The sequence below is a fragment of the Oncorhynchus clarkii genome, chromosome 13 (genome assembly GCF_045791955.1).
Source record: "Oncorhynchus clarkii lewisi isolate Uvic-CL-2024 chromosome 13, UVic_Ocla_1.0, whole genome shotgun sequence".
NCBI lineage: Eukaryota > Metazoa > Chordata > Actinopteri > Salmoniformes > Salmonidae > Oncorhynchus > Oncorhynchus clarkii.
This window is the reverse complement of record NC_092159.1, coordinates 54,937,294-54,949,425: the sequence shown is the minus strand read 5'-3', so window position 1 is coordinate 54,949,425 and position 12,132 is coordinate 54,937,294. Positions and strand designations below refer to the sequence as shown.

The 12,132-nt window shown below is 48.4% G+C and overlaps 1 protein-coding gene across 6 annotated transcripts in view; it reads right to left on the bottom strand.

The window, feature by feature from the left end:
- Nucleotides 1–4,569: 4,569 nt before the first annotated feature.
- The window catches only part of LOC139365144 (G protein-coupled receptor, class C, group 5, member Ba), a 29,092-nt gene continuing 21,529 nt past the window's right edge, over nt 4,570–12,132 (bottom strand). For 4 of the 6 annotated variants that reach the window (XM_071102569.1, XM_071102567.1, XM_071102570.1 and 1 more), the window contains exons 2-4: nt 10,262–11,287; nt 9,831–9,958; nt 4,570–7,987 (exon numbers count right to left, since the gene is read on the bottom strand). In XM_071102569.1, the coding sequence (XP_070958670.1) occupies nt 7,943–7,987; nt 9,831–9,958; nt 10,262–11,285 (1,197 nt within the window). In that variant the 5' untranslated portion in view covers nt 11,286–11,287 and the 3' untranslated portion in view covers nt 4,570–7,942. The remainder of the gene's footprint in view (nt 7,988–9,830; nt 9,959–10,261; nt 11,288–12,132) is intronic. The other 2 variants (XR_011626542.1, XM_071102572.1) reach the window with 2 other exon arrangements.

The following is a 12,132-nucleotide window of genomic DNA, read 5'->3' as shown; positions in this document are numbered from 1 at the left end:
GCAGGACTGCTCTACTAGTTTCAATGTTGCTGCATGCACTGGCATGAAAGCTTTAGCCTGGCCTCACATCTGTATGTGATTTTGTCAACTCTGACTGGCTGAGGAGTAATCTGGGGAGAAGGTAACTCTTGCTGGGGAGTAGTCTGGGGAGATGGTAACTCTGCCTGGGGAGTAGTCTGGGGAGAAGGTAACTCTTGCTGGGGAGAAGCTAACTCTGGCTGGGTAGTAGTCTGGGGAGATGGTAACTCTGGCTGGGGAGTAGTCTGGGGAGAAGGTAACTCTGGCTGGGGAGTAGTCTGGGGAGAAGGTAACTCTGGCTGGGCAGTAGTCTGGGGAGAAGGTAACTCTGGCTGGGGAGTAATCTGGGGAGTAGTCTGGGGAGAAGGTAACTCTGGCTGGGGAGTAATCTGGGGTGAAGGTAACTCTTGCTGGGGAGAAGCTAACTCTGGCTGGGTAGTAGTCTGGGGAGATGGTAACTCTGGCTGGGGAGTAGTCTGGGGAGAAGGTAACTCTGGCTGGGGAGTAGTCTGGGGAGAAGGTAACTCTGGCTGGGGAGTAGTCTGGGGAGAAGGTAACTCTGGCTGGGGAGTAGTCTGGGGAGAAGGTAACTCTGCCTGGGGAGTAGTCTGGGGAGAAGGTAACTCTGGCTGGGGAGTAGTCTGGGGAGAAGGTAACTCTGGCTGGGCAGTAGTCTGGGGAGAAGGTAACTCTGGCTGGGGAGTAATCTGGGGTGAAGGTAACTCTTGCTGGGGAGAAGCTAACTCTGGCTGGGTAGTAGTCTGGGGAGATGGTAACTCTGGCTGGGGAGTAGTCTGGGGAGAAGGTAACTCTGGCTGGGGAGTAGTCTGGGGAGAAGGTAACTCTGGCTGGGGAGTAGTCTGGGGAGAAGGTAACTCTGGCTGGGGAGTAGTCTGGGGAGAAGGTAACTCTGGCTGGGGAGTAGTCTGGGGAGAAGGTAACTCTGCCTGGGGAGTAGTCTGGGGAGAAGGTAACTCTGGCTGGGGAGTAGTCTGGGGAGAAGGTAACTCTGGCTGGGCAGTAGTCTGGGGAGAAGGTAACTCTGGCTGGGGAGTAATCTGGGGTGAAGGTAACTCTTGCTGGGGAGAAGCTAACTCTGGCTGGGTAGTAGTCTGGGGAGATGGTAACTCTGGCTGGGGAGTAGTCTGGGGAGAAGGTAACTCTGGCTGGGGAGTAGTCTGGGGAGAAGGTAACTCTGGCTGGGGAGTAGTCTGGGGAGAAGGTAACTCTGCCTGGGGAGTAGTCTGGGGAGAAGGTAACTCTGGCTGGGGAGTAATCTGGGGAGAAGGTAACTCTGTCTGGGGAGTAGTCTGGGGAGAAGGTAACTCTGGCTGGGGAGAAGGTAACTCTGGCTGGGGAGTAGTCTGTGGAGAAGGCGGAAGCATATACAGACCAGGCTATGACATCTTGGGGATCGGTCACAAACTATGAAACTTTTTTCTTCTAATCAGGGCCTCAACTATTATGGATATTAGTCCTTCTATACTGGGGATGTGAAGGGTGGAGGGTACTACTGCACTACTCTGAAGATCTGTATTTCAATTTGGCCTATATATCTGTCAATGTCACCTCCCAGTGACGTCTGTATATGCGACCAACTGAACCAACTGAACAGCTTTAACCCTTCCATGTTCAATGTCTGGAACAGAGAGTAAGGAGCAATGAACGAATCAGTCTCGATACCTGTCACTTTAGGGTCCCAGTAATTCACTATGGATTCTATAGTGGTCGTAAATCACCACGGTTGTGTCCCAAATGGCTATTCTATATATAGTGCACTACTTTTGACCAGACCTCTATGTAGGGAATAGGGTGCCATTTGGGACTACTTGGGACAGAGTTCCAGTGGGCCTGTTCTTGTTTAGAAATAAAAACATGATCCATGGAAAGGCGTTAACTACAAACATGACACTTTATTGAACGTTTGCCTGAATCGGTTACAGAATCTGAGAGTTAACTGTTTGTTCTTCTAATCAGGGGAAACATAGTTCTATACATAGGCATGCTGCGTCACTGCACAGTCACATCTGTGAAAACCAATACCACCCCCGTCGGATGACCCGAATGGAACAGTGTGAAGGCAAGCCAATTCAGGAGTGGACAAGTCAAGGACATGTCAAACCCAGACAGGAGGGGTGTTTACTAATGGGGCTGCCCAGGGGGGGGAAACGAACTTGACGGAACAGTAGTATGTGTAAAATCTCACCCTAATTTGTTCATAGCATCTTTATAAACACAGACATGAAGATCTAGATCTTTAGTAATTTCATAGAGATTTCCTTCCAAACTGGCAGGGGGTACAGTATTTGGGTAATCTGATGATGTCACAAGCAACTCCAACAGGTTATTTGTGGGCCCTTTGGCCTGTTTTGGACCCTATCCCCTGACACCCCCTACAGTTCTTTACCGTGTCTCTTATACAACCGTCCTTATCTCTCTCTCGTGTTCAAGAAAGCACAGACATAAAACTGTCATCTGATATACGCTAAAAAATATGATTTTTGTCACATGACCTTCACATAAATAGAATTAGTATTTAACAGTACGTCTGAGAGAAAGGTACTTACATGTATATAAATGGTGATGAGCATGCACAGATAGGTAGTCATCGACGAGTGCAAAAATCTACTAAGTAACAGTAACTTTGAACTTTTTTTTGTACTCCACATTGAGTGAAAACATCACAAGATTGAAGAATTGAAACCTGCCCCTCTTCGGTTCTGGGAGGGTGAATCTCCACAGTTGTTCCTTGCTTGTTGTCCACCCACAGCCCTGAGGACAGGACCCGTATTCACAAAGCATCTTAGGGTAGGAGTGCTGATCTAGGATCAGGTCTCTCCTGTCCATATAATCTTATTCAGTATTATCTAAAAGGCAGAACTGATCCTATGCCAGCACTCTGAGGCCTGTAGCCTGTCCCACTGGAGCCTGGCACAGTGCAGTCAGAACGGGCCTGGGTCTGCCCCAGAGAGGCCCGAACAAAGCCTGCCTTGGCATGCAGCGCTGTGGGTTAGGGCCATATACAGAATAACCAATCTAGTAATTATATTTCTATGGTTAGGCCTACATGTAGTGCCTGCCTACCTACCCACCAGTGGAGGCTGGTGGGAGGAGCTATAGGAGGACAGGCTCATTGTAATGGCTGGAATGCAATACATGGAATGGTATCAAACACATGGAAATGTTTGACTCCGTTCCATTAATTCCATTCCAGACATTACAATGAGCCTGTCCTCCTATAGCTCCTCCCACCAGCCTCCACTGCTACCCACCCCCCAGTGAAGAGACATCCTGTAGCCCAATGACCCAGGATTACACCAAAAGACCCTTCGGGTCATAGGTCATAGATCAGAGGTAATTCTACCATCACTGCTCTACTCTCTGCATCACTCTATTATATCACAGACACAGTAGTCATTATCTATGAAGTGCAAAACAACAAGTATTTTTGATTCGCATTATGCAACGAATGTCATATCTCTGAAAAATGTATTACGTTTCCCCATATAATAAAACTGTTACAGCAGACAGCGAAACATGTTTTGACAGAGGATACTGTATAGGAGATTTCCAAAGTTGTCGCAAGTAGGAAAAACCACACCCAAAGTTAGCTAGATGCCTCACAGACAGACCGTTGTGTTTTTCAACGTTAATAATCAAATCAAATGAAATTAAAAACATGGCTAGCATCTTGACATATGTTTTAAAATACTAGTTAAAAAGAACAAAGAAAGACACCAGCAAGAGAAAAATAAAAAATGAAATAATAACAATATAATCAATCCAGTCACAAATCCGATAAATTAAAATCTAATCATTATTACACTAGTCAGATGCCCAGTGGTTTATATAATATATTAGGCTGGTGTCTAAAAAAAATCATCCTCTACAGTCAAAAAGAAATCTAACCAAAACAAGCTATACAGCACTACTATATACAGTACACAGCGTGTCTCTCTCTCGTAAGGGGAGAGCTGGTAAGTATGTAAGGGAGAGGGAGACTGAAAACAGAGACCTTGCTGTAACACAAGAGTCTTTCTTGGCACAGAAAACGGTAGTTACCAGCACAGAGGGACGAGAGGAGGGAGAGAGGCTTCTCAGATAAGGAGGACAGCACAGAGCAGTGCTGCCTTCCCCACAGACAGACACACACACACACTGGGGAAAGAGCCATTTTGTCACACAGATACGTTTGCTGATTGGGGGGAAGTCAAAGCGATGTAGCCGTCACATAGACCATTGTAACCCCTCCCCTCTGGACTGGCTCCTCCCTTCCTCTCTCTAGCTACCCATCCCCCTTTTCTTCCCCAGTCCTCCCCACAGGCTTATAGCTGATCTCACAGTATACTATATCTGATCATTCACAGGGACCAGGACAGGCAGTTCCACACCCCAGTCAGGGCTTGTCTATATATAGGCTGACAGTATGGGGTTGTGTATCTGGAGCTGACCAAGACGTCTGGAACTCTGGATCAATTTCTCAGGCTCACTGGAAACCAGTCTGGAGGAAATGGGAGAGGCACAGCCAGGACTGGAACAGGACTGGAGCTGTGTATTGCACAGTTGTTTTATATCCTCCCAACACTGATCAAATCAATAACACACGCACACACGCACAAGTGTGCACACACACACACAAACAGATAGAACATGTTTTTTATCTCTATGCACACACACACACACGTTTGAAAAAACAAAACAGTAAAAGGGAAGTCCATCTCCTCCCCGCCGACCCATTTCTCTCTGATATAAAGGGACAGTTGGTTCAGTCCTGCTGGTTCAGAAAGTCTCTGTGGTCACAGGAGAACATGGTGGGAAAACACAGCCTGTCTGACCTATATACACAGTCCCTGTCTGACACCCTGTCTGTCCAATCAGGATCCCCTCCTCACTGACTGACATCCTGTCCATCCAATCAACATCCCCGGATTCCCCCGGTTCCTACTGTTCGTCCAGTAGAAGCTTAGCTCTGTCCGCCAGGTGCTAGGTGAGCTGGATAGGTGTATAGTAGTTTGCGGTCATATTGTCGTTATGGTTAGTTGGACCGCAGCCTGGGTGGGTTCACAGTTTGGGGTTAGACAAGTGGAAAGACGAGATGAGTAGAGGTGAGTCCAGGTTACTCAGTAGAGGTGAGTCCAGGTTACTCAGTAAAAGTGAGTCCAGGTTACTCAGTAGAGGTGAGTCCAGGTTACCCAGTAGAGGTGAGTCCAGGTTACTCAGTAAAAGTGAGTCCAGGTTACTCAGTAAAAGTGAGTCCAGGTTACTCAGTAAAATTGAGTCCAGGTTACTCAGTAGTAGTGATTCTTGGTGCAAGGAGTATTTTGTTTTTTGGGGTCCAGAGTCTTGGAGTAGAGCCAGTAAAGATGAGGTACACACACACATATATACACAGGTAACTGACAAAATAATGGAAACACTTGAGTAAATGAGGTAGGGATGGGCACGCTTATTCAGATATTCAAATATCCAAATGGACGTTAGTATTTGAATACTTGTGAGAGTTTTCATTTTTAGTCTAATTTAACAATGAAAAAGCTTTGTCTAAATGTAATTATTTAAGCTGTTGTTTAATCTGAATGGAGTTATTGTAGACAAGGACAGGAAGCACAGCAAAATAGCCTTAAGTACTTTTAGCCTTGGTAGCTAGCTGGCTGGCTAATATAGCTGGCTAACATAGCTAGCTTCTTTAGATTGATTTGATGCATACAAGACAGGCACTACCAGATGGGATGATGGATAACCTATGGAATCTACACATTTGTTTAATTCGTCTGTATGGCTACTCTCTCTCTCGAAAAACTCACTGGCACCTGCCAATCACACATGCAAGCAAGTGGGACGCAAGTAGCATAGGCTGCACAGCAATCTAATTCCCAAGTTTAAACAACTCGACTATCCAGATATCCCCCACAAAAATCATGATATTATTCGAATAGTGAAATTATTTCAAATGCCCATCCCTAAAATGAGATATTGAAAGCAGGTGCTTCTACACAGGTGTTGTTCCTGAATTAATTAAGCAATTAACATCCCATCATTCTTAGAGTCAGGTATAAAAATGCTGAGCAGGCAATTATTTTGGCTACCATAACTATCCCCCCTTAGGATGATAATTCCCCCATCCACAGGGCACGAGTGGTCACTGAATGGTTTGATGAGCATGAAAACGATGTAAACCAAATCTCAGTCACCAGATCTCAACCCAATTGAATACTTATGGGAGATTCTGGAGTGATGTCTGAGACAGTGTTTCCACCACCATCAACAAAACAACAAATGATGTAATTTCTCATGGAAGAATGGTGTCGCCTGCCTCCAACAGAGTTCCAGACACTTGTAGAATCTATGTCGAGGTGCATTGAAGCTGTTCTCATGGTGGCCCAACACCCTATTAAGACACTTTATGTTGGTGTTTCCTGTATTTTGACAGTTACCTGTAGGCACACACTGGCTAGAGAGGTTGGAGTTTAAGCCATACTTGTCCGTGTGTTATTCTATTCTGTGAGGGGCTGTGGTGAGGTACAGGGCTGTAAGGTACCGTACCTACAGGAGGATGGAGGACAGAACACTGGCTAGAGAGGTTGGAGTTTAAGCCATACTTGTCCGTGTGTTATTCTATTGTATGAGGGGCTGTGGTGAGGCACAGGGCTGTAAGGTACCGTACCTACAGGAGGATGGAGGACAGAACACTGGCTAGAGAGGTTGGAGTTTAAGCCATACTTGTCCGTGTGTTATTCTATTGTGTGAGGGGCTGTGGTGAGGCACAGGGCTGTAAGGTACCGTACCTACAGGAGGATGGAGGACAGAACACTGGCTAGAGAGGTTGGAGTTTAAGCCATACTTGTCCGTGTGTTATTCTATTGTGTGATGGGCTGTGGTGAGGTACAGGTCTGTAAGGTACCGTACCTACAGGAGGATGGAGGACAGAACACTGGCTAGAGAGGTTGGAGTTTAAGCCATACTTGTCCGTGTGTTATTCTATTGTGTGATGGGCTGTGGTGAGGTACAGGTCTGTAAGGTACCGTACCTACAGGAGGATGGAGGACAGAACACTGGCTAGAGAGGTTGGAGTTTAAGCCATACTTGTCCGTGTGTTATTCTATTGTGTGAGGGGCTGTGGTGAGGCACAGGGCTGTAAGGTACCGTACCTACAGGAGGATGGAGGACAGAACACTGGCTAGAGAGGTTGGAGTTTAAGCCATACTTGTCCGTGTGTTATTCTGTGGTGAGGTACAGGTCTGTAAGGTACCGTACCTACAGGAGGATGGAGGACAGAACACTGGCTAGAGAGGTTGGAGTTTAAGCCATACTTGTCCGTGTGTTATTCTGTGGTGAGGTACAGGTCTGTAAGGTACCGTACCTACAGGAGGATGGAGGACAGAGCAAAACATTCTGCTTTAGAAGAGTTTCTCCCAAAATAAACAACAAAAACAGAGCAAATATCTCAAAAGGGAGAGAGGTTTCACAGTTTTTCAGAAGTTATACAGTGGCTTAGTAGTCTCGTGGGAGTGAACGTGACTCATACAAAAGAAACCTGACAGTCAACATTTCAAACCTCACATCTCCCAGATGAAAATGGTCTCCACAGCATTTGCAACCAAAATAGGGTTGTTTTTAAGTTGAATATCTCCTACACTACCTGTAATGTTTTGATCTGTCCTCCATACCTGCTCTCCCCCTCAGTCACACTCATTCAGTGGTTGGTTGGTGTATTTGATTAACACAGGGTGGGTGGTGTGTGCAAGCCCTCAGTAAGTCATCTGTTGAACTGTCTGTCCCCATACGCACATAGAGATCTGGGGGGGGGGGTCCTGATGGTGTCCATGTTATAGTTATCCTCTCTGGGTTATTCCTCTGTCCAAGGACCCTTCATCCCTTCTTCATCACCCCATTCTTCCTTCCTCTTCTTCTTCATCTCTGTCCTTCACCACAGCTGCCGCCCCGTATAGGTCGGGGGTGCGGAGGGGACCTGTGAAAGGGAGGAGAGGGAGAAAGAAATGGGACATCAGTTTGGTCATATACAGTGTTTGAAGTTGAGAGACACCTATGTAAACACACACACACCGCACACACACCACACCACACCACACACACCACACGTTCCTGATAAGAGGTTATATTTTGATTGTTGCCTGTATTACATCTTCAAAACCCCTTATTTCCTCTTTATCTTCCTCCTCTCTCTTCCCCTCTCTCTTCCTCCTCTCTCTTCCTCTTCCCTCTTCCCCTTCTCTCTTCCCCTCTCTTCCCCTCTCTCTTCCTCCTCTCTCTTCCCCTCTCTCTTCCTCCTCTCTCTTCCCCTCTCTCTTCCCCTCTCTCTTCCCCTCTCTCTTCCCCTCTCTCTTCCTCCTCTCTCTTCCTCTTCCCTCTTCCCCTTCTCTCTTCCCCTCTCTTCCCCTCTCTCTTCCTCCTCTCTCTTCCCCTCTCTCTTCCTCCTCTCTCTTCCCCTCTCTCTTCCTCCTCTCTCTTCCCCTCTCTCTTTCTCCTCTCTCTTCCCCTCTCTCTTCCTCCTCTCTCTTCCCCTCTCTCTTCCTCCTCTCTCTTCCCCTCTCTCTTCCCCTCTCTCTTCCCCTTCTCTCTTCCCCTTCTCTCTTCCCCTCTCTCTTCCTCCTCTCTCTTCCCCTCTCTCTTTCTCCTCTCTCTTCTCCTCTCTCTTCTCCTCTCTCTTCCCCTCTCTCTTCCTCCTCTCTCTTCCCCTCTCTCTTCCTCCTCTCTCTTCCTACTCTCTCTTCCCCTCTCTCTTCCTCCTCTCTCTTCCCTTCTCTCTCTTCCCCCTCTCTCTTCCTCCTCTCTCTTCCCCTTCTCTCTTCCTACTCTCTCTTCCCCTCTCTCTTCCTCCTCTCTCTTCCCTTCTCTCTCTTCCCCCTCTCTCTTCCTCCTCTCTCTTCCTCCTCTCTTCCCCTCTCTCTTCCTCCTCTCTCTTCCCCTCTCTCTTCCTCCTCTCTCTTCCCCTTCTCTCTTCCCCTCTCTCTTCCTCCTCTCTGCCTTTTTTCTCTCGATTCAGCCTCAACAGCTAATCCTGCTCTTTTATGCAGGAGAGAGCATCATTTCCAGAACTCCCCTCCTTTCCTTTCCCTACTACCTACTAAAGTACATTAATACCACTCTGATGTAGGTGGCAGGTCTATGAGCATAATACTAGGAGGGAGACCATTTGGTTCACAGGTAAACGTTCCCAGAGCTTTAGCTGGGCGGTGGCTCAGTGATTTCTGGCTGTTTTCTAGTTCCAGATTCTGCCTCTAATGTAGTGGCAGGTGTCAGAGCAGAGACTGGGAGGGAGCCATTTTAAAACGTTCCCAGAACGTAAGCTGAAAGTTGGCTCAGCGATTTTCTGGACGCGTGGCTCCAGACTCTGCCAGGTCAGCAACGTTTATTTATAGCGAGGTGATTGGAGGTTAGTCACATGCGCTAGGGAGCTCACCCAACCATCCTGGGGCTATAAAGGGTGTGACTGGGCCAGGGGCACAGCTGCATCACTCACACTGGAGAGATGGCTCTAGTCTGCAGCCCAGGGAACCCACTCCCTCATTCACGCACGCACACACACACACACACACACACACACACACACACAATGTGTGTGCGCAATGTGTGCGCAGAATAATCATTTGAGTTTGTATACCTGTGAATGGTAGCGTGTGACAGGGGTGTAAACGTGGGTGTAAATGTGTGTGTGCTCACTGCCCAGGTGAGTGAGAGTATGTTTCTATATATGTGTAAGTGTCTACACTGCTTTCTTGCTCAGGATCATAATCCGAGTTTGAATAGAGGTTGTGAATGGATGTGCAGCGTGGTCGGATGTGTAAACGTACAATATGAGAACTCACCGCTCCCCCATTCAGGATCATGGTCATCTCAGTGGGCTGGTACACGTTGCTGCGGAAGGGGGCACTGGGTCTGGGCGCTGTGTTACCATTATGATGACCTGCACTCCTCAGACCTGGCACAGCAGAGGAACAACGATATTCTCTTATTCTCTTCTGCAAACACATTCATTCATCCATTCTACATTAAGATCGACACAGGAACAGATGCCTAATCTGTACTTTTACCACACATGCTGTACAGGTACTGTTTGTACCACAACAAGAACCACTGCTCTTTTTAACCCAGTATGGTAATATCACTATGTCCTACATCCAACCCCATACACAGAAACATGCATGTAAAACCTCAGTAGCGCTGTACTGAGCTTGTAAGCATGAATTTTAATATACATTTGAAAGTCAAAGTCTCTTGTTACCTGCAGTGTTTTCGTCAAAGCCGTAGCCCTGGTTCTCCGGAAACTGCCTGTGTGAGAGGGGGATGTCCTCGTCGAAGCTGGTCTCCCTCATGCGGGACGGGGCCTGGGACGTGTCAAAATAGTCAGGGGCGGAGGGTTGTGGCGGGGAGCAGAGACAGGAGTGTGCCTCGGGCACGGCGTGGAACAGGAGGAGGAGCCAACCCTGTGCCACCAGTGCTATCGCCAATGCTGGATCGTCCCAGTCCGGGGACCGCCCCAGCCAGGCGTTACCGTAGAGATAGAAGCCCACCCAGGCAACCCAGAGGAGGAGGGACAACAGACAGGCGGAGAGGAGCCAGACCGCGTTACAGCGCCACTGCCGGGTCTTCCCACAGAGAGCGAAGGAGGCCGCCCCTAGCGCGGCTAGCAGTAGCGCAAGCACATAGCTACAGGCTAAGGAGAAGTCCAGAGGCAGGTACTGGCAGGCCGCTCTGCCCTCCCTGAGCACCGTGAGCAGGAGCCACTCGGCGGCGATGATCCCCTGGACGGCGCTCAGCCCCAGGGCCAGGCCGGTCAGAGTGCAGCCCCCCGGGCTCCGGCGCTCGCTGCCCAACCTCCGGAGCCGCACACCCTGCACCAGCAGGCAGGAGAAGCACAGGGCGAAGAGCAGGCCCCAGAGGGCACGGCGCAGAAGACACAGCTGTTCGTCACGCTCGATGAGGTAGGCGAAACTGAGGCCGAACAGGCCCAGGATGCCCAGGAGCAGGAGGAGAATGGGTCCCACGCCGCTGCGCTTCTCCGCCTCGCTCACGTGGTGTAGTCGACAGAGGATGATCAGGCCCAGTAAAATGGCAGCCAGGGCGCCGCCGGCCGCTGCAGATTCAACCGCCACGCCCCAAACAGAGTCCAGGTCACAGAGGAGGGTGTAGGGGCGCACCAGGCCCCAGCCACACCCCCGGGGCACTGCCAACGTGTCCTCATCAGGGTCCTGGGAGGAACCACGCTGGACCACGGAGAGGAGGAGGAGGACAGGGAAGAACGCCATCTCTAAGAGGAGGAGGAAGGAGAGAGGGTAGAGAAACAGTCATTTCTGGATCAAAATGTGCAAAGTGAAACAAAGTGTGACAAGTAAATCGTCTACTGTAAATCTGGCTGTGTTTTTTTATGAAACAAGTGATCACTGTGTGAGTGACAGTGTATGTACATGGAAGTGTTATCCAACGGCACACACGCACCCACACTTCCTGTATCCGCAACAGGAGCACAGTGACTCTCTCCTTCCATCCTGTAAATGGCCAGAGGTCAACACACAGCCAAGAGGCTCCTTACCAACATTACACACTGATAGCTTCAACATACGTACACATACACTGACTACACCAATGCATGCATGCACACACACCCAGACAAATGCATATAGACACACACAAAATGATGAGCATTAACTAGATATTTCCAGAACAAGAGCATTCAAGTAAACAAACCACTCATATGGTTTTACCATGAAGCTGAGAGTCGGAGGTTGGAAATGTACTTGTTTTGAAAGGAGAACATTGAGTTACCGGTAGTCTTTATAACATCAGTGTCCACAGACAGAGTCATACTCAGAGAAAACACTGCTCACTGTCTGAGCGGACGCGGGAAGGCATGTAGAATCATATCAGTGGAGGCTGGTGGGAGGAGCTATAGAAGGACAGGCTCAATGTAATGGCTAGAATGGAATTAATGGAACAGAGTCAAACATCAATCAAATTTCAAATCAAATGTAGTTACATCAGCTGATATCTCAAAGTGCTGTACAGAAACCCAGCCTAAAACCCCAAACAGCAAGCAATGCAGGTGTAGAAGCACGTGGTTTCTATATGTTTGATGTGTTTGACTCCGTTCCATTG